At 41.0% G+C, this 22,179-nt stretch overlaps 1 protein-coding gene across 1 annotated transcript in view; it reads left to right on the top strand.

The window, feature by feature from the left end:
* The window catches only part of LOC132123813 (brefeldin A-inhibited guanine nucleotide-exchange protein 1-like), a 67,481-nt gene that overhangs the window by 24,679 nt on the left and 20,623 nt on the right, over nt 1–22,179 (top strand). The window contains exons 3-13 of the mRNA XM_059534490.1: nt 3,494–3,644; nt 3,727–3,873; nt 4,933–5,112; nt 15,181–15,448; nt 16,600–16,716; nt 17,280–17,470; nt 18,450–18,583; nt 18,870–19,104; nt 19,439–19,538; nt 19,680–19,819; nt 21,070–21,178. Coding sequence (XP_059390473.1) covers nt 3,494–3,644; nt 3,727–3,873; nt 4,933–5,112; nt 15,181–15,448; nt 16,600–16,716; nt 17,280–17,470; nt 18,450–18,583; nt 18,870–19,104; nt 19,439–19,538; nt 19,680–19,819; nt 21,070–21,178 — 1,772 coding nt within the window. The remainder of the gene's footprint in view (nt 1–3,493; nt 3,645–3,726; nt 3,874–4,932; nt 5,113–15,180; nt 15,449–16,599; nt 16,717–17,279; nt 17,471–18,449; nt 18,584–18,869; nt 19,105–19,438; nt 19,539–19,679; nt 19,820–21,069; nt 21,179–22,179) is intronic.

Raw genomic sequence — 22,179 nt, 5'->3', positions numbered from 1 at the left:
TTCTGCACGGATCTGTTCGATTTATACAATGTCACATCGACATTCAGCATTTGATTTATTTATTTGGACATTTAAGATTTAGAAAACGTCTATTTTGTGCTTTTATGATATATATCAGGAATGTTCTGGGTTCAGTCTCTATCATCAACTGCATATTTCGTATAATATCGATAACCACAGAAAAAACTATTATTGAGCTTCACTGGAATTTTCAGTTTGTTGAAAACATGGATAGAACTGCACTTGGTGGAAATAAACTTTGCAATACACACTAAAAGACCTAGGGGGCTATTCATAACCATGCAAAGCCATGTAACGGTTTTTACAAACAAAGTATTTTCTGGATAATCACAAATGCCCTCAATAGATCTTAACTTGCATTGAATCTTTTAAAATGACACTAGCTGATTCTTCTTACTTCCCGAGATGTCTTGTCGTTGCATTATGCCTACAGTTCTGTTTGTGCTCTGCCTGATTAGTGACTTGGTTTAACTTTATGGAAAAAAGAATCCTCTGGAGGGTTTGGTGAGAGCCGAGAGAGAACCTGTGAAAGAAATGTGTGAGGTAATCTCTGAACTAGTGCTGGGCGGTTTGAACAAAAATTTATCACGGTTTTTTTCTAAATTATGCCGGTTTCCCGGTTTATGATGTTTTTTTTTATGCATAATCAGGTGTACAATGCATTTTCAGCTGGTTGATATTCCAAGACATGCTTTTAGTCCGACAGCACTTGCATAAAATGGTTCCTCTTTTTGGCACAAGTTCTTCTGTGTCATGTTCTACTAGTTCTGCAGCATCCATCTTCCCTGTAACGCCTGTTTCACACATACTCCGTCTGCAGTGCATATGCACTCAGCTGCATGGACTCATTGTGCTTTCACACAGGATGCGTTTGCTGTCCGCTACTGATCCGCGTCGGGTTAGTCCACAAACACAGCATTTGTTCATTGTTTTGATTTCATATCAATGCCTTTTGCATTTAAATCTTTATCACAAGCAATTCCACGGGTCTTAATGAACTTTGTTTTTCTGCCTCCATAAAAGTGAATATATATATATATATATATATATATATATATATATATATTGTTTTCCTTGTTTATCTAAAAGTGCACTTTTTCTTGTTTTAAACCTAGCCAAAAACCCATGTGTTGCGTGTGAAACAGCTTAATTAGTATACATTTATTGTGAAATGACTGCATTTCCGTGTCAATCCATGCTCATTTTTCCCGTGAACAGTGCGCTTTCACTTTAATTCAGCGCCTGCAGCACAGCAAAAATAGACTCGGTATGTAAACGATGGCTGCACTGCTGCAGACGCACCGCTCCTTGAACGCACTGACGGGGCCGCAACCTCGTGCAGTATGAACACTGGAATCCGTTAACCTGGGTGCGTAAAATAAATATGCAATACACACTGCAGACGGAGTGTGTGTGAAACAGGCGTTGTAACGAAACACCAGAGCACTACTGTGTTTACCCTCACCATGCCTCGCAGTCGCTGCTTAGAAGTGCAACATTGTAAAGGGTCCGTCTGAAACAGTGTCGCGTGGCCGCGGCGCAGCATAACGTTCATTCCGAACGTTGAGTAATTAAATACATCTGTATGGCGGTATATAAAAAATTAATATTGTAACGAAAATATACACCGGTTTTCGGTATGAACCGGTATACCACCCAGCACTACTCTGAACCCGGCGGAGCTCTAGTCTTTTCCCTTGTAGCCTGGCTACAGCTCAGTTTATGTCAGTTAAAAATCTGCAGCCCAACACGGCTGTATCCTCTTTAGTAGACATCCACCAATGGGGAAATGTAGTGTGTACTTTTAAATTAGGTAGAGATTTGGGACTGTTTTTCCTATTGTATTTAGTTTTCGGTGTTAGATTTGCCAAGCAGTTAATTTGATTCATTAAAAAGAACACCACATTTTTATGAGCTAATTTGCAAGTTCTTGTTTATGTGCTGCCTGTTTGTTTTTGCATGCAAATCGCTTGGATGGGTGATATATCAAAATATGAGCTGCAAAAATCTAGTCATTATGAGCTGTGAATAAATGACTCTTGATTTGAGATTAGTGAGTCAGTCTAAAAGATTAATTAAACAGCTTTGTTTGTGAGCTAGCAGATTGAATTGGACTCATTCAGTCAGTGAATCATTCAAAGAGATTTGACTGAGTAAGGTAGTAGTTTGGGACACTTGGTTTTCATAATGACCAATTAAATCGATCTTTAGATTTGACAAATGATTCATTTGATTCATTAAAAAGAACAGCATTTTTAAGAGTATGTTAGTAAACAGCATTTTTGTGCTGTCTGTTTTGTTTTTCTGCACAATTAGCTAGATGGATGTTATGTGCTAAAATATGAGTTGCAAATTTATAATGAATTTTAATTGGGAATAAATTGCTCTTTTTAAAGGGCTCTTTTTAATGAGTCAGATTCACGAAACAGCTCAGTGTTTGTAAGTTAGCTGTTTGAATCAGACTCAATCAGTCAGTAAATCATTCAGAGCTGTTCACAGAGTCATAGTCAAAATCAACATAACGGAGTTTTGTTATAAATTAATAATGATAATTTCATTTTATAAAACGGATAGTTCCAGTCCTTGATTCTGATTGGTTGAGGCGTGTTTGAAGCTGTTGTAAATTACACTACAAACACTTTTGTTTTTTGCTTTTGTTTGTTGCTCGGTAACAACTTTGTTGGAACCACAACTGTTTCTGAGTAACTAGATTGTTTGGTGGAAGAATACTGTTTTTATTTATATCATTACACTTTATTTGCTCTGTTTTATTCTGGAAACCTTACTATGTACGTATATGGAACAAATGTTTTATAAAAGCAATAATCCCCAAGAAGTCGTGGTTTATAGTGAATTTATAACAGCTAAGGGGCTGTTGTTAGACACGACCCGTTAGCTGTTTAATAAATTCACTGTTTAGTTTACAGTTTACAATATGAGGTCCAGTTCCCCAGTGAGAAGCATTTTTGGGGGGATTTTGGTGACATTGGAATCATAATCAACCATAATAAAGCAATCAAATAAACTATGATTTGAGGCACACTAATCTTGGATGCTGTATAGTATTCAACTGCATCTTTGCAATCTCTCTCTCTTTCTCTCTCTCTCTACTCAACTTCATTTTCCACTCCCCAACCTCTCCCCCCATCCCGCTGCACTCATCAACTCGTCTTGCTGAAGGAAATCCTAAAGTTCGCCCTAGCTAACACACAGCAGTCCCAGCTTGGCCTGGCATCTCTCCAGATGCGCTGCTCATCTCGAGCTGATACAGTTGCTGGATATAAAGTGAGAGTTTGCAGTCTAGGTCACATCCACTGCAGTGTGGATATTTAAAAAGATTAAAAGGATTTCTCACACTGGCAGAACTAAAGGGTTTTGCGTATTTAAACAAAGAAAGAAAGAAATTGCACAATGTTTTGCTGTAATTTAATGTAATGTGTGACTGATTGACATCTTAGTTTTTGTTTTGTAGCCCACCGGCTGGGGACAACAAGTCCAGTTCTTTGCCGCCAATCAAATCGAAGACCAGCTTCATTGAAGCAGATAAGTACTTCCTGCCGTTCGAGTTGGCCTGCCAGTCCAAATGTCCACGCATCGTCATCACCTCTCTAGACTGTTTACAGGTCAGTGCCCTGCAACACGCTCATGTCAGGATCCGTCTTAAGAGGATGTTTCATCTCATGCACTGTGTTCATGATTTTTCAGAAACTCATAGCATATGGTCACCTGACGGGCAGCGCTCCAGACAACACCATCCCTGGAAAAAAACTCATCGACAGGATCATCGAGACTATATGTGGCTGTTTCCAAGGACCGCAGACAGATGAAGGCATTCAGTTGCAAATTATAAAGGTCAAATATTTTTATGTGAGATTGCTTACAGGCATGTGGAGCAAGGAATGCATTGGTTTTTTTTTTATTCAGGAATGCTTAGGGAGCAATGTTTGCTGTAGGTTATTTGGGTGATGTTCATACAGGATCATCAGTATTGCTATATATATATATATATATATATATATAGTACCAAGTATATCTCTATTTAAATAATGATCATTAATGACATTGTATAAAAAAAAAAAAAAATAGTATGACATGTTTCTGCTGAAATAGTCTTAATAATTGGAAAATCCCTTTCTATCACCGTAATTTAGAATTTAATAATAATTGTATTATTATTTATTTAATTACATTATTATTATTATTATTATTATTATTATTATTATAACCTGTATAATTATTATTAAAGTCAAATTTATTATGACATAAAGGGATTTTCAAACTCTTACAAAAATTTTGGCACAACTGTCAGAAATATTTTTCAGCTCCTAAATGGAAATTCGGTTTATGTATTTATTATTTATTTAAATGCAGTTGCAAGTTGTTTAAAATACTAATTCAACATTACAAAACAAATCAAAATGTAATTGATTTAAATATTCTTATTTTAGTCTATTTTAGTTTTCAGTTGTCTTCCTGGTGTCCTATATATATATATATATATATATATATATATATATAATATATATATATATTAGTATTTTTTTTGATTTTGGCATTTGAGCATTTTCTTTTTTTTTTTCTTTTTTGAGTAGGTTGATGTAGAACTGCCCTAACCTGTAGTGCTCAGATTTCCATAGTGTCATTTGCCTAAGCTATTGTTTTACAAATCTCATTGTGGAATGTGGAGTAGCAGGACAACCACAGCGCCTGAAAGCTGCTGAACTCCTTCATATGGCCACATGTCGAGCATAATCTGTTTGTACTTTCCCAAGATTCCTGCAGCTAATGTAATAAATAATAACGCTCCCCATATTGTCCGAATACTTTCCTAGGGTTTATTGCTTCACTCATGACTTAACCTTCTCAGCTGTGACATTTGTGTTTGTTTCTTTTCACTCCGGCCCCGGACAGGCCTTGCTAACAGCCGTGACCTCACAGCAAATAGAGATCCATGAAGGTACGGTTCTGCAGGCCGTAAGAACGTGCTACAACATCTATCTGGCCAGTAAGAACATCATCAACCAGACCACGGCCAAAGCCACCCTCACGCAGATGCTGAATGTGATATTCGCCCGCATGGAGAACCAAGCAGTGAGTGCATTTGACACTTCTCCTGTGGTAATATGGAGAAATGACACCTTGATCTAACATTTCTTCTTTCTTTTTGGATGATGCCTCTCCTCCTCCTTCCCCCCCTCAAAATATAGCTTACAAATCACAAGATCAGTTGGTCTTTGGCATCAAGAAAGCGAGATCGTCAGGTAAAGAGTGACGGGACTGCCTTGAAATTTGCTTGATCTGAAGTTTTCTCTGGTTTGTGTACATCGGCTTCATCCGTCACTCCCACTCTTTCTCCCTCTTCGATTCTCTCTCAGACGTCTCGCTCTAGTCTGCTTGCCTTGGCTTCATTGCGTTTGTTTTCTGCCTGCTGTCGTCCCCTCCATGACAAATGAGTTCCTTTCATCTGTCTTACCATGTTTGTGTTGGGATTTACAGCAGTTCTCTCTTGATTTGTAAGGCAACTTTTACACCTGGTAGTAACATCCGTCTCGGGTGATTTGGTCGTAAGATGTTGAAACCTTGTAGTAAGATGAGACTCCTGTGACAAATGTGTTTGGATAATTTCCTAGAAAATTATTTTAATTATGTTTAGCCTTTTGACAAGATTTACTACCATTCAAAAGTTTGGGGTCAGTAAGATTTTTTAAAAAGGCTGCCCTTAATAGATAAAATGCAATGAAAAAATAAAATTTTAAAATATTATTACAGTGTACAAATTTAGTTCTAATATAACATTTCAATGTTATTTTTTAAACTTTTTATTTTTTAATTGTCAATGTTGAAAACCGTTGTGCCACTAAAAATTTTTGTAAAAATCGTAATTAATTATTTTTCAATTTAAAGCATGTTTTCTGTATAAAAGTATTAATTTCTATTAAAAATACTTGAACAGAGCAACCAACATTTTAATCAAACATTTTTCGTATTTTCATAATGTGCCTGCATGTGAATATAATGTAAAGTAAATATACAAATCTATTTAAAATTAAAGCTCCAAGCAGCAGTGAAAGGGCTCTCACACCTCGGCTCACTTCCGGGCAATATGCTTATAAAATGGTAAATATTTGTGTGAAATTTCCTGCTGTCAGCAGGTGGCACTATGATTATAACGGAATATTGGCATGTAGATGTCTTCAGGCCAGGACTCTTACCAAACGTGAAGTTTGGGGCAGATCGGAAATTGCATGTTAAGTTAGTCTAAAACGAGTAATTTCCTGTTGCCAGCAGGTGGCACTATGGCTATAAATGAATATTAGATGTAGATACATAGATGTGTTCAGGCCAGGACTCTTATCAAACATGTGAAGTTTGAGAAAGATCTGACATTTAATGCCTGAGTTACAACAACTTCTATTCCCATGGCGAGACCTCAAACTTTGTGACGGCACCATGGACATGCCCTTTAAAATTCAAGATCTTCACAATTTAACATCACAAAAGCCTTTTGATTAGACTGACAAAAGATAAAATGCTGATGTCATTCAATTTCTATGAGTAGTTTGTTACAGCATAAAACATGACACTTCCTGTTTTCAGCAGGTGGCGCTATGACTAACTGAATATGGGCATGTAGATCTGTTCAGGTCAGGAGTCTTATCAAATATGTGAAGTTTGGGGCAGATTGGACATTTTATGTTCGAGTTATAGCAACTTTAATTTTCGTGGTGAAACATCAAAATTTGTCCGGCTGCCACGGACACGCCCTTCGACGAAAATTCAAGATCTTCACAATTTAACATCGCAAAGGTGTTTAGATTACTCTGACCAACTTTGGTGTTGATCTGAATAAATCTTTAGGAGGAGTTCAATAAAGTAAAACCCCTGAAAATGGCAAAAACTAAACAAATTTTGCAGAGAAAATTCAAAATAACCGACTTCCTGTTGCCTTTAGGATTTTGCTCCAAGAGACTTTTGTAGGTATTACATTGTACATATGTGTACAAATTTTCGTACATCTATGTGAAATGTAGCTCGAGGTGCACACTGTTAAATGTGTATAGGTGGTTCTGTCGAGCCATTTTGCCACACCCACTTCTGAAACCCATATCAGACGTAAATTTTCACCAGTTCTGAGGTGTTTGCAATGAACCTTCCTCAAAGAAGGCTAGAAAAAGTCTTTATTTTTCTGAATAAACAATAAACAATGTTTTGAGCAGAATTGTTGCACAGTTATTTTAGTCGATGAACTTCAGATGAGAATGTGAGAATGTGTCACATGATTAGATGTGTTGTTCAAGACACATTTTGCTCTGAGCAATCGGATCAAGAATCGTTTTGGACCTTGTTTACAACCGTATTTATTGTTGTCATTTGGTTTCAGATCATCCGAGATGGATGTTGATACCAGGAGCAAATGCAATGTGTCTGTATCTTTGTGGTTTAGATAGTAAGGTGCAGTTTAGATGTTTCACAGTCGCTGCACTGTTCAAAAGGATGCCACTTTGAAAGTGGGGCTTGCGGTTTTGGCCCAAACTAAACACACTGTCACGCAGCTTTAGCAGTCTGGACCGAGTGTGACTCATTCTGACACCGCCAGACACATCATGCATAACTAATCAGCTGTACAATATTGAAGATGTGTTTGTTTTGCCAACACAGATCAGACTGCAGTATATTAGACCACCTAAATTCAGCTTAAAGCTCTAGAGAAGGGAAATCTTTGTCCCTCATACTTTATTAATAAACCTGTTACATTAAATGCAAGCAGCGATTACCAGGATTCAAGCACTTTAGGCATTTAAGACCAAAAGGTAAAATACATTGTGTTAACATAAATCAATGATTAAAATAGAATGTTTACTAAATGCAGGTAATTTATCAACGAATTATGATAATTTTTAACAACCTATGGTCAAATGTACATAAAATATTGCATGCTTGTTAAGTATCATCTGTCGCATATGCTCACCGAGTTTCATGAAGTTTTGATTTTTTCTTTAGGATTTATAGGCTTTTGGGTATGATTGGCCTAGTTTGCAAAAAGTAGCCTTTTTAAATAATCTTGAATATTTAATGACCAGTTGGACTCACAGCAATTGGTCCAAGAGGCAACATTGTTCAGAATGAGGAGATCTATCATATGATATGAAGATGTCATGTATGTGTGGATATATGATCTGTTTTTTTTTTTTAGAATTTTATGTCATTTTGTGCACTGGTTTGGTTATGATCGGTGTGAAAAACCTAGGACTAGTTCGCAAAAATAGGTTTTAAATTTACTTCAAAATCATGGGAAAACCATGGTGGGATTCCGCCCAGAGCGAATCTGACTTTCTGCAATGTTCTTTGTTTTCTTTCTTTGTACGGACAAATGTTATGAGTAGTCTTGCTTTTTCTATAGCTTTACGCTGATTTAGCCGAGTCTTTGGATCTGAGTAGAGGTCAAAACTACTACCATCTGACAGCTCTCTACTAGGCCTTACGGTTTGGTCTGCAAGATCAGTTTTAGGGAATAAGAAAAATCGTACTCTGTTACTAAACGTAACCTCGGTTCTCTCTAGAAGAGCGAACGAGTACTGCGTCTTTGCTAAGACGCTACGGGAAAAGTCTCTTTTCACGAAATACTGAAGCAAAAAATTATCCTTAATTTTGTATTTTTGTAAAGCGCATTTGCAGCAGTACACAGCCATAGGCGAGATGGCTCGTTCGCTCATTGGCTTGTTCTGCGGCAACTGCACAGCCTATCGAGCGCGGGCTGATGCAACATCAGACCAATAAGGGCGCTTGGCGCCCTTCTTGCCCCTTCCCGCCAAAACGGGTGTGGCCCAACCTATAAAAGGAGCTCGAAAAGGCTGACTCACCTGATTTATTTAATCGCCGAAGCGAACCAGAGTGAATTGTGCGCACGGCAGAGAACGCAGTACTCGTTCGCTCTTCTAGAGAGAACCGAGGTTACGTTTAGTAAGCGAGAGCTCTCTCGTACTGCGTCTTAGCTAAGACGCTACGGGAACCCAATGTAAAACGCCGTGCGCGCAGGGATCACACACCAATAGACCTGAAGCAACGCCCAGGATGTACAGTGCACAGTCACCTGAGGGACTCACAGAGAGTCCAGGACAGAAAAGGGAAAAAGCCCTCGGTCCTATATCTAGCAGCATCCGTAGATGCGGCAATATGACATCACACAGCCGAGGCAAGGCCTGACCAATGTGGCAATGCGGGTCTTACGCAATACTGCCCATATAACAGTCGGCAGCGCATAGCGCTCGTGAACTCAGAATTCCCCTCAGGGCCCTGATTCGACTATACCGACAACAGCCTTGCTTGCAAGGCGGGGACCTCCAGGTTATAGAACCTGATAAATGTAGACGGCGAGGCCCAACCTGCCGCCACACATATATCCTGCAAGGCGACGCCTCTTGTGGAGTGTGCTCTGACGCCCAACGGGCACTGAAGGCCCCTGGAAGCGTAAGCTAACGCTATGGCGTCAACTATCCATCCGGATAGAGTCTGTCTCGAAACAGCCATTCCCTTGGAACGTCCACCGAACGAGACAAACAGCTGCTCCGTCTGCCGAAAGGCAGCAGAGCGAGACACATAAGCTCTTAATACCCTGACAGGGCAAAGAAGACTCAAGTCTCCATCCTGCCCTGACACCGACAGGGCAATAACCTGAGCCCGAAACGGTGTGTTGAGGGATTTCGGCACATAACCGTGCCTAGGTTTGAGTATGACCCCTGATTCATTGGGCCCAAACTCCAAGCACGACTGGTTCACCGAGAGCGCGTGCACATCACCCACACGCTTCACAGAAGCGAGAGCCAACAAGAATACTGTCCTGAACGACAGAAGCTGAAGGCTAACCGATTGGATAGGCTCAAAAGGGGGGACCCTTCAAGGCCTCCAAAACCGCCGGGAGGTCCCACATAGGGACTGACGGAGGTCTGGGAGGATTCAGCCTCCTAGCTCCTCTGAGGAACCGGATGACTAAATCGTTCCTTCCTATTGACTGACCGGACGCCGTTTCAGAAAACGCCGCGATGGCCGCCACATAAACTTTGAGCGTGGATGGGGCTCTGCCCTTATCCAACAGCTCCTGTAGGAAGGAGAGGACCTCCGTCACCTCACAACTAAGGGGTGAATAACCTCGAGCTGTGCACCAGCTGGAGAACACCGACCACTTCGAGGCATACAGACGTCGTGTCGACGGAGCTCTAGCCTGAGTGATGGTATTTAGCACTCCTACTGCGAGATCAGCGGGTATCCCTTGGGCGCCCACACATGGAGGGACCACAACTCCGGTTGAGGGTGCCAAATCGAGCCCTTGGCCTGCGAGAGGAGGTCCCTCCTCAACGGTACCGGCCACGGGGCGACATCTGCTAACTGCATCAAATCTGGGAACCATGGTTGGTTCTTCCAAAGAGGTGCTACAAGCAGTATTGAACATCTCGTTTCTCTCACCCGTTCTATCACCTGCGGAAGGAGGGAGACGGGAGGGAACGCATAAAGCGGGCAGCACGGCCATCTCCGTGACAGCGCGCTTTCGTTCTTGGAAAAGAACGCGGGGCAGTGAGCATTTTCGTGGGACGCAAAGAGGTCCACCTCCGCCATGCCAAATCTCTCCCACAACAGCCGGACTGTTTGCGGGTGTAGAGACCATTCGCCCGTAGGAACATTGCCTCTGGACAGCCTGTCTGGACCCAGATTCTGCAGTCCAGGCACATGCACTGCTCTCAGCGAGCGCACGTTGCGCTGAGCCCAAACCAGGAGGCGTTCCGTCAGCCTGCACAAGTTTCGGGACCCGAGACCGCCCTGGCGATTTATGTAGGACACCACGGACATGTTGTTCGCACGGACTACGACGTGGTGATCCTTGATATCGGGACAAAAGCGCGTCAGCGCGTTCTCCACTGCCAGCATTTCCAGGCAGTTGATATGATGGAGCTTTTCCCGTTCTGACCATAGGCCAAAGGACGGTCTGCCTTCGAGCAGCGCTCCCCATCCCGAAGTGGAGGCGTCCATCGACACCATTTTCACACTCGGGGAAGTCCCCAGGCTTACACCTGATCGGTACCAGCCGTTCGCTGTCCAAGGTGCTAGAGCCGCAACACAGCTCTGATCGACCTTGAAATGCAGCCGGGCAGACGCCCACGCTCTGCTCGGCACCCGAGCCTTCAGCCAGAACTGCAGGGGGCGCATGCGGAGCATTTGAGGCGGGGAGCGCGCTGATCACAGCGGGCAGATCGCTCCTCCTCGACCCTGTCCCGGCGCTTAACCGACTGGGGGAAGGCTGAGCAGGTCCCGTGGGACTCGATATGTCTGCGAGTAACTGTGGGCTGCATATGTGCACATTTACCACTTTTAACTCGCTGTCTGCCTGTGCAGAGCGTACGTGCACGGGCCTCGTTTTTACAGAAGCCACGCGCCGTATGTGACATAGCGTATGTGGGCACTGGGGAGTGGGCACGTTTACTATGCGGCGCGCTCAACCGATCTGTGTCGATCTTATGTGCGCGAGCCCTGTGTGCAGGGCTGTGCTTACATGTGGAGATGGGTACTGAGGATTGGGCATCGTCACTGCATTTATAGCACCATCGGCCGTGGCCGGACGAGCGTGCACGGGTTTTGTTTTTTACAGAAACCACATGACGCGTGTGACATAGTAATTGTGGGCACTGAGGGGTGGGCACGCTTACTATGCAGTGTGCGCGATCGACTTGAGTCGCTTTTATGGGCGCAGGCCCTGTGTGCAGGGCTGTGCTAACATGTGGAGATGGGCACTGAGGAGTGGGCATCGTCACTACATTTATAGCACCATCGGCCGTGGCCGGACGAACGTGCACGGGTTTCGTTTTTACAGAAACCACATGACACGTGTGACATAGTGATTGTGGGCACTGAGGAGTGGGCACATCTACTATGTAGTGTGCGTGATCGACTTGAGTCGCTTTTATGGGCGCGAGCCCTGTGTGAAGGGCTGTGCTTATATGTGGAGATGGGCACTGAGCAGTGGGCATCGTCACTACATTTATAGCACCATCGGCCGTGGTCGGGACACCAGAAATTACACCTTTTTCGGGAAATATCTGGGTAGCCGTGATAACGGTTTTCGTGTGCAGGCAAGCGGGCAACCGTACAGGCTTGCGCATTGCAAAAAACGCTGAAACAGTCACAATCTCTGGAACTGAAACAGCGGTGCGCTTAGGTGAGAGCCCGGCCACAGCGGAACTCGTACACCGGCGCTTCGATGAAGCAGCCATCGTGTGTAGTGCCGACGCAGCGTCATGCAGCATGCATAGATGGCTTTCCTAGGATGGCTTCGGGGCTCCCGGCCTCACCGTAATCCTCTGCCGCGGTCCCCGCGGCGCGGGGCAACGGCCGGTAGGTCTCTAACTGCGTTGCTGAAGCTGTTGTGATAACGGCGCTGGTGCAAACCACTCGCGGCCGAGACTCATCGCGGCCAACACGAGCATTCGCCCCGGCTCCTTCTCGATGTCAGCTCGTCTGCTGGGCTTCTGAGCAGAAGGCGCGAGATCCTCGGAGCTCGCCCAGCCCTCACTGCCCGAAGCTAGCAGAGAGCGCGTGTCCTCTTCCCCCGACGTGGCCCTGAGATCGACTTCCTCGGACGACGCGCCGGCAAAAAGCCGGGAAGCGATGCAGGGGGGGGGGGTGGGCGGTGAAGCAGGGCGAACCGGCGAGCTCGGTTGAGCTGAAGACGGTTCCGGAATCCGCTGGAAGCGATGCTTTTACGGCACCTCAGCGCAGCGCAGAATGCAGGCTCAGAGAAAAAGGCCAGGCGAGTCCTCAGAGTCACCATGGCAACAGCTCGCAGTGGGGGGCATCCGCCGTCAGCGAGCGCGAGCGCTGCATGATCTTCACCCAGGCAGGAGACACAGATGACGTACCGGTCTCCCTCGCTGAGTGGGGCTCTGACGAGCCGCAGGAAGGCATCTTAAAAAAGACGCAAGCTCTTTTACGAGTGTGTGTCGCAGGGCGAACACACACGCACACATAAAGAACAGCTTGGATATAACAGAATTGAAAGGATATAGGCGCCGGATAGCGCAGCAGGAACGGCAGTGGAAGGCGGCGATGCCAGCAGCTTCAGAATGGCTCGTCCTGCTGATGTGCTTTCTCAGACGGCGCTTGCTTCCTCCGTGATCCAGCGATGTGTGAGCTTCGCTGAAGAGATGAAAAATCAGGTGAGTCAGCCTTTTCGAGCTCCTTTTATAGGTTGGACCACACCCGTTTCGGCGGGAAGGGGCAAGAAGGGCGCCAAGCGCCCTTATTGGTCTGATGTTGCATCAGCCCGCGCACGATAGGCTGTGCAGTTGCCGCAGAACAAGCCAATGAGCGAACGAGCCGTCTCGCCTATGGCTGTGTACTGCTGCAAATGCGCTTTACAAAAATACAAAATTAAGGATAATTTTTTGCTTCAGTATTTCGTGAAAAGAGACTTTTCCCCTAGCGTCTTAGCTAAGACGCAGTACGAGAGAGCTCTCGTAAGAGAACCATACAATTACAATAGGGTTTCAGCACATCGTGCTTGAACCCCTAAATACATAGTATATTTTTATGTTAATTACAAATTATTTAAATAGAATTATGGAATCTATTAACAGACATTATTTCATTGCTAAAACACAAAGTATTGATTGACTGTTTTTCATTTTGCTATTTACTATTGATTGACTATTTACTTAGGGTGCTTTCACACTAGCACTTTTGGTGCCCACCCGGGTTCGATTGATGTCAGAGTTAGTTTTTTGTTTTGGATGATGTGAACACTGTAAACACTGAAAACACTCGCGAACAGTACCCAAGTCCACTTAAAAAGGGTGGTCTGGGTTATGGTTCATGTGAACTGCGCCATGGTTTGTTGCTGCTGCGAACACAATCGTACTATATCGCAGAAGTGATCCACTATGAATGACGTATTATTTGATAAAAATGTGTGTGTGTGTGTGTGTGTGTGTGTGTGTTTCACTCACTTTCCTGATGAGCGTGATGAGCTGTATGTCTCATTTCTGTTCACCTTCAGCATTCTTTAGAGCATTTGCAGTACATTCGTAAAACAGACATGAGTGCCGTTATGTACCGAAGGTTGGTGTTGTACCAAATTTGTTTATGTATTCATTTATTTATTTTATAAATTATTACTATAATTCATTCAAGTCACATTGTTAATAGCAAATTATTTACATTGAATTATTGACTCTATTAACAGACCTAGTTTAATTTAATCAGTTTTATCAGCTGAGATATTGATTTAAAAAAATGTTTTCCCTATTTATTTTCTAGTTTCTATTTACTAGGTATCAGATGCTGGTATTGTATCAAAGCTATTTATTTACTTACTTATTTGCAGCCCCATTTTCATTTTTTCAGTTGCTAAGCCCAAGGTCTTTTGATTCACTATGGATACCAGGGTAGGAGCTGTTATTGTACCAAAGCCAAAATAGCTTCGGTCATACTTGGGCCATTTGGACCCTGTGTGTATTTTTTATTTTATTTGTATCTGAGACTAAATTTGCACATGATTAAATAATTATTTTAATCAGGATTGGCATAAAGTGGCATGTTCACCATCACTGATGGCAGATTGATTCGCTCTGCAATTAATTTTAGTGCCATAGTGCCTATTTAATGAAGATGCTACTTGATCCTTCTGTGAAACAAAAGGGATGTTTTTTTTTTTTTTTACAGTGAAAATAATTTTTTTGTACACCATTTACTTTCATTGTGTATGCAATATCTTTTTTCTGTGCTCCACTAAAGAAAGAATGTCCTACATGTTCAGTGAGTACATTTTTGAGTTAAGAGGCATACACTTATCCTGCGTTAAAACACCAGTGGAAGCATGTGTATAGTCCAGATTGTCGTTCAAGGTGCATGTAGTCAAACCACCATCTGTCTCTATGAACACAGACATTGTCTTCACATACAGTAAGATGCTATAAGATCCTGGTCTTGTGTTTCTTTTTGTTTAAAAAAACGGGAACCGTCTGTAATCCTAAATGTAATCATTTGCCTCCCGTTCAGAGAAATGGACATCAGCTTGGCTTTGGGCTCTCGGCTTCCCCGGAGGAAACATGAGTGTATAAACTCCCTCTGATACATGTTTAAAATGAGTTGACTTTGTGTGTATGTGTGTTTCAGCTGCAGGAAGCCAAGCAGATGGAAAGAGAGAGGCACAGACAGCATTCACCAGTCAGCCCACAAGAACCAGAGTCTCCTGGAAAGCGGCACATCAACACCCCTGGCAAAAGCCTGCCCATGGAGGCCAACGGTGGACCGGGACACCAGCGCAGCAAGGTCGAGGAGGGATCCCCACCATACGAGAGTCCTGAACCAGAGAACAGCACCGACTTCTGCCCTGTGGAGAATGAGCAGACCGAGGCAGACCAGGCTACTGCTGCTGCACAAAGTAAAAAGAAGCGTGCAAACATGCAGAGATTAGTTTTAGACTTCTATGTTAATGTAAATGATTATGGTAATTTCTCTAAATGACTCTAGACACCAGTGAAATATTCTAGGAGAGTGCTTTTCATTATTGCCTAAGTTCACTTGGTTATAAATGTGACTGAAAATGTAGTATCATATTTTCTTTTTGAAAAATACATTTGGGAAGTCTTACATAGATTGTAATTTTTTTTTTAATCCTTTTTTCATTTAAGTGATATAGTTTTGTATTTATTGATTCCATTTTGTTCTTGCCATGAGCTTTGGTGCTGATATTGCATTAAAGTTCACCAGAAAATTATATTTCTGTCACCATTTATTCACTCTCATCCAAATCCTTGAAGACTTTGGTTAATCTTTTTAAAACAAATGAAGATATTTTAAAAATATGTTTCTCTATTTAAAAATCCAGGCAAGCAAAACTTAGATTCAAAAAGGTCAAAAAGGCATAATTAAACGAATCCATATGAATCAAGCGGTTTAATCTTATATAATTGCTTTAATTTAGTCTTGGATTGAATTTCCAGATTCAAATGAAATTGTTTTATAACAGCTTTGTGTTCTTTGGATCTTCTACATTTTGGATATTTGGACTTTCAGTGGAGGGACATTAACCTCTGTGGTTTCATAACAGATCTTAATTTGTGATTAGACTTATAACCAAGGTCTTATTGACACAGAGTTAGTAAATGATGACTGAATTTACATTTTTTGGTGAACTCTCCCTTTAGGTTAGTAGAGTCTCAATTTGGTTACCCTCCACCTCCCAACACTGCTAGACACAACCAAGCTCTGATTCCTAGTCACTATTAGTTAATCGTGTATTCAGGCTTGACATCAGAACAGATTAGACGTCTTCTAATGATGTGTCACTATTGGAAAGCTCTGTCAGTGTCTTACATAACTTTAATAGCAGAGCTTTCCATCAGAATGTCACCAAGTTACAGGCCATATGGAGTTCCCTCTTAATAGCACTTATTAAAGCTAAATTGGGAAACTGATAACGTGGATTTAATGTGACTAAAGAGCGTGCTTGGTGGGAAAATCCTCCTATCACACCAGGAATGACTGACTAGACCGAATTAGACGCTTAAATGTATTCTGCTGTCTTTTTAGGTGTGGCAGAGCATGGCACGGAAGCCACCGAGGAAGAAGAGATCCAGAACTATGAAGAGAAAGCACAGGAGATCGTACAGAGCATTCTGCAAGAAGTTGTAAAAACGGTTGCTGGAGGCGAGTTATATTCATCTTTCTTTCACCCAATTTCTCGTTTTTGAAAGAGGTGTTTACCAAGGTTGAATTTATTTGGTAAAAAATACAGTAAACACTATAACATTGTGAAATACTATTATAAATTAAGCTGTTTTCTATTGGAATACATTTTAAAATGTACTTTATTCCTGTGATGCAAAGCTGAATTTGATTTGCAGCAGCCATTAATCCGGTCTTCAGTGTCACATGATCCTTCAGAAATCATTAGTATACGTTGATTCGGTGCTTATAAAACAGTTCTACTGCTTAATAATTTTGTGAAATTGTATTCAATTATTATTAAAATTATTACTTTTGTGGGGGGAAAGTTACTAATACATTCTGTAAAAATATTGATTTTGTGTACTGCAGAAATCAGGTTTGTAATTATATGATTGTAATGACAGGTGAGAAAATGATTACAGAACTGTCCCAAATCAGGAAGCTAATCTTTAGGTTTTGGAAGGCTAGACTTAATTTTGGTAGCAATACACTTTAAACATCCCATTTGACCCGAAGTCTGAAGTCTGCTTTTCTGTGTTCAGATATTAAGGAAAGCCATGAGGGCGAAGCTGAGGCAACTGAGGGCATTCCAAACTCACTGGAAGAGGAGGCAGGGCTGGGCAGCGACAACGAAAATGTTCACGTCAACGGCATCCCTGGCACGCCAATCTCTGCGAGCTTCACTCCGTCCCTCCCCGACGACAGACTGTCGGTCTCCTCCAGTGACACTCAGGTACCAATGGCCAAAAAGTCAAATGGCTTCTTGTTTACATCCGCAATTGGTTTGACCGACTTGTTTATCCAGGACTGACTTCACTAATTTAACAGTTGAATTCTTCTAAATAAAATTTTAGGGTTTGTTTGCGATGCCGCAAATCATTATGCGCTCATTTTTTCTCAAGTGTTTTTGTGTTTTGCTATAATAACAAACTGCTCCTTGTGAAATGTAAAAAGCTGTTCTCTCTCAGCTTTTTTAAACGAGCAGCTAGAAGTAATAAAAGCATATAGACCTTTGGGAATAAGAGTCACATTTTTATTGTTATTTTTTTTTCTCAGCTCCGATAGTAAACTGTCTCCCGCCTTTATTCAATCAAAATTATGTATCATCTCTTTAGCACAGCATAGGAAGAAAAGACTTAAGAACTTTAACACATTCACTATATACTGTAGATATTTCCTAGTATTGTCACAATCTTGTTATTGCCTTTCCTTGAACACAATATTATCATATTAGCAAAATCCAATATCAACCTCTAATTAACTTGTATTGATATTTAAGCGCATAGACCAATTTCAGTTATTCCGTTTATATTGAATAAAACACAAGTCTTAAATTTTTCAAACTTGCAGTTACCCTGTTTTGCAGCTGTTTGAAATTTATTTTTAAAGAATCTGAGATTCATGATTTGTTTAGAGATTGTAAGGGTTTGTTCTGTATGAACATACAGTATTATCTTTATACACAAGTCTTATTGGATTTTAAAAACTCTGAGTCTGCAGGAATCCAGTCAATAAAAGAATTACTGTATTTTTTTACTGTCATAAGTGTTATTTTTGGGGTCATTGTATATGCTCAATGGACCATAACACCAATTTTATGGCCTGTTGCTTTTTTGTGGTTGATGCACGTTACGTGCTATAGATGATGATTGATTTTCCTGCCAGTTAAATTTGATTGCTGTAAGATTCTAACGTGAGCATTTCTCTCACAGGAATCGGTAGCTACCACTGGTTCAGCACCAGGTGCAAAGTTTTCCCATATTCTCCAGAAGGATGCATTCTTGGTTTTCCGTTCACTCTGCAAGCTCTCCATGAAGCCCCTTTCAGACGGTCCCCCTGATCCGAAGTAAGCTTGTTTTTCTAAATAAAACATCTGACTGTATACAAAAGCAATTGGTTATTTGTTGTACCAAATGTTGTGCCAAAAATGACGTCCCCACTCTGGATCCAATTGATTTCGATATGGTTATATCTTAATCTCAGATCTGTGGTTTTAGATATTTTGAAGCAGGAGTGTTGACGGCATCAGTCCGCATTGCACAGAGTCTCTTGAACGATAATCAAACCTTTTGGAGTATGTTATAATGAATGAGGAGTGAATATTGTTTTATTCACCTTAGATCTTCCTCCAGGTCCCATGAGCTGCGGTCCAAGGTCCTCTCGCTGCAGCTCCTCCTGTCCATCCTTCAGAATGCTGGCCCCATCTTCAAAACCAACGAGATGTTCATCAACGCCATCAAGCAGTACCTGTGTGTAGCGCTGTCTAAAAACGGCGTCTCCTCCGTCCCCGAGGTGTTTGAGTTGTCGCTGTCCATCTTCCTCACCCTCCTGTCCAACTTCAAGACACATCTCAAGATGCAAATCGAGGTGCCTGAACTCGGTCTAGCCCCCTCCCGAATCGGAATGTGTTGGCGTCAGTCTGTGGAGCGTCTAGCCGACAGTGTGGATTTATCTAAACTGTGGTTTAGGATGAAAGCTTGTAATTCTGCCTCAGTCTGTCTGTTTGTGTGTGTGTGTGCCTCATTCCAGACGAGTGTGTTAGGATTTATTGAGCACAGTCTTGTGTACTAATATTTCTCATATATCGATCAAGTTACATATCTTAACAACACCATATATTGTTGAAAAGTTATTATTGTTCTCTTACTGACTTGGTTATGAATTTATGAGGTGAAAAACTCAACTATATTTCCCTCCTCAGGTGTTTTTCAAAGAGATTTTTCTTTATATTCTGGAAACGTCCACAAGCTCGTATGACCACAAGTGGATGGTCATTCAAACCCTTACTAGAATATGTGCTGGTATGACTTTCCCGTCTCACTTTTAAATATATATATATATATATATATATATATATATATATATATATATATATATATATATATATATATATATATGAGAGTGTTTCTATAAGCAATTCTATGATTTTTCTACTTTCACAGATGCCCAGAGTGTGGTAGATATTTATGTTAATTATGATTGTGACCTGAATGCTGCTAATATTTTCGAGAGGCTGGTGAATGACCTCTCAAAGATCGCACAAGGACGAGGAGGCCATGAACTGGGTACAACCCCAATTCAGGTAAACACACTGTCCTTAAATGGATTTGAGATTGTCATCACTTGCACTTATTCCCAGTTTGTTAATAAGCACACACACACACACAAAACAAGCAACATTTAAAGTGCTCTTTACATTACAAAAATTATATTTTATGCAGTGGCACTCAAACAAGGACACATTAAATTGGTCAAACGCGTAAAGACATTTATATTGGTGAAAGAGATTTTTGTTTCTAATAAAATATATAAAAATACAAAATGGTTATTTTAAACCGATTGTCATAATAATGCTCTTAATGTTACCCTTTTTTTACAGTATTTTGATTGATTAAACTTCTTTCAAAAACATTCAAAATCTTTTCCCACCTCAAACGTTTTAAATGACCTGTTTATCTATTTACAGTGCTGGGTAGATGACTTATGAATTGTAGTCCATTAATGATTACAAATTTCATAATGAAAATTGCAGTTAGTAATGTAATCTGTTGGATAACAGGTATAACGTAATGTATTCAGAATATTTTTTGATGATTTAATTTATCAACATTATTAAGTGCATTAAACATTACATTACACCACAGTTTCCCAAACTGGTGTTCTTCAATGAACTTCAGGGAGTTTGTGAGTTGATGAAAGCGAATTAATCATAAAGCTTAACTAAATCATGAAAATGTCAAATGAAACTAATTGTGTGGATTTCGTTTTTCTGTGTAATTGTAGTAACCTGACTAGTGGCTGGTGTATGTAGTGCTATAAAACTGGAAGACTTTTCTAATGTATTTAAGTGGTTGGATTTATTTAGTAAGGAGATTTATTAAGAATTAGGACAAATCTATAATTTACTGTCATTGTGTGAAAAAATTGTAATCATATTATCCATAAAAAAAATATTTTTTTATACAAGTAATCTAATTATGAGAACTTTAAAATGTGATAATTTAATTAGAAGTTCTTAATTTTTGGAATCTGATTATTTATTCCAGATTACATGTAACCAGTTATTTCCCAGCACCGTCTATATATATTTGCTAATGTAAATAGAAATATTTGCAAATGCAAATGTTTAGAAATATTCAAAAGTCTATTTGTCGCTGAATTTCGGCCACAGGAATCTCGTATGAATTACTTTCATGATGCCATTTCGTTCTTTTTTTGAATTATGAAAGTTTTCGTACAAAAGAAAACAAATCATGTTCATTTGGAACAGGTAAATCATAAGATCTGTTTTTTTAAACCGTGTTAATGGTGCCAGCTCATGTTGTCCCTCAGGAGCTGACTCTAAGGAAGAAAGGACTGGAGTGTCTGGTGTCCATTCTCAAGTGTATGGTGGAGTGGAGCAAAGACCAATATGTCAACCCCAATTCCCAGACAAGTCTCGGTAAGGCAAACTTCCTCAGCCAGTAAAATACCTGCAGAGCCTTCTTTAGCCTCTTTATATCTTGATATGCTTTGGATCCAAGCAGTTGCATTACATATTCCAGGTTACAGCCCTGGCATTTCTAAATGAGTCTCTTCTGAGTGCATTTATGCTGCTTTCTAGAGACTTCTGGCTTGTGCAGAACCAAATGAATAAACAGTTGCTTTTAGCACACTAGGAGTCCTATTCCTCAAAGACAGGCATGAAATGCTATTCACCATAATGGCTACGCAGGCCTTTAATCTTAATCAAACAACCCTGAGGCTGTTATGCATCACCCTGACATCAGGGAGGCAGTCTGCGGGCTCCCTAAACATTGTAAAACCAAGCTTCTCGTATGAGCTTGGAATGTGCGCCAGGTTAAAGGCCCTGCCTCTTCGGAGGGGAGGGGATTTAGGTTTAATCAAGCTTGGCTATATTGGTTTGGAGGAGTAAGAGGCTCTGACATGACCCAAAGGAAAATTTCCAAGCCCAGCTCAAACTTTCAGTTATCAGACAGCCAATCACAAACCAGAAATTCTTGCTTGTCGAACACTTGGAAGCACATAGCTACAGGCTAACAAACACGCAAAAAGTCCCTAACGACCACCTAAAATATAAAAATATTATTTCTTTAATGACAGTGGTTACCATGGATTTAATTTAGCTATGTTTACAACGGCAAATCAAGAAATGTCTGTAACCTTTCATCTAGACTAAATAGCTACTCTTATGTCCTAATCGGTATACCTAATGCTATTATGGCCTAACTCTCCAGGTGCATTATGTTTGTTTTGGATCACTAATCAAGGCTTTCAGGTTCTTGAATTCTCATCATGCTAGCCAATCGATCTTTGTTCTTTTCTTCTAACGGACACACATCAAAAGGGAGAGCAGGTAATGGCAGTTTGTAGTGACATTAGAATTGATTGCATTAGCATGTGCTTCGTAAATTAGATAGTGGTTTCTTAATAGTCCTTTGT

This window comes from Carassius carassius, chromosome 42, assembly GCF_963082965.1.
Source record: "Carassius carassius chromosome 42, fCarCar2.1, whole genome shotgun sequence".
NCBI classification, from domain to species: domain Eukaryota; kingdom Metazoa; phylum Chordata; class Actinopteri; order Cypriniformes; family Cyprinidae; genus Carassius; species Carassius carassius.
This window is presented reverse-complemented; position numbering and strand designations above follow the sequence as displayed.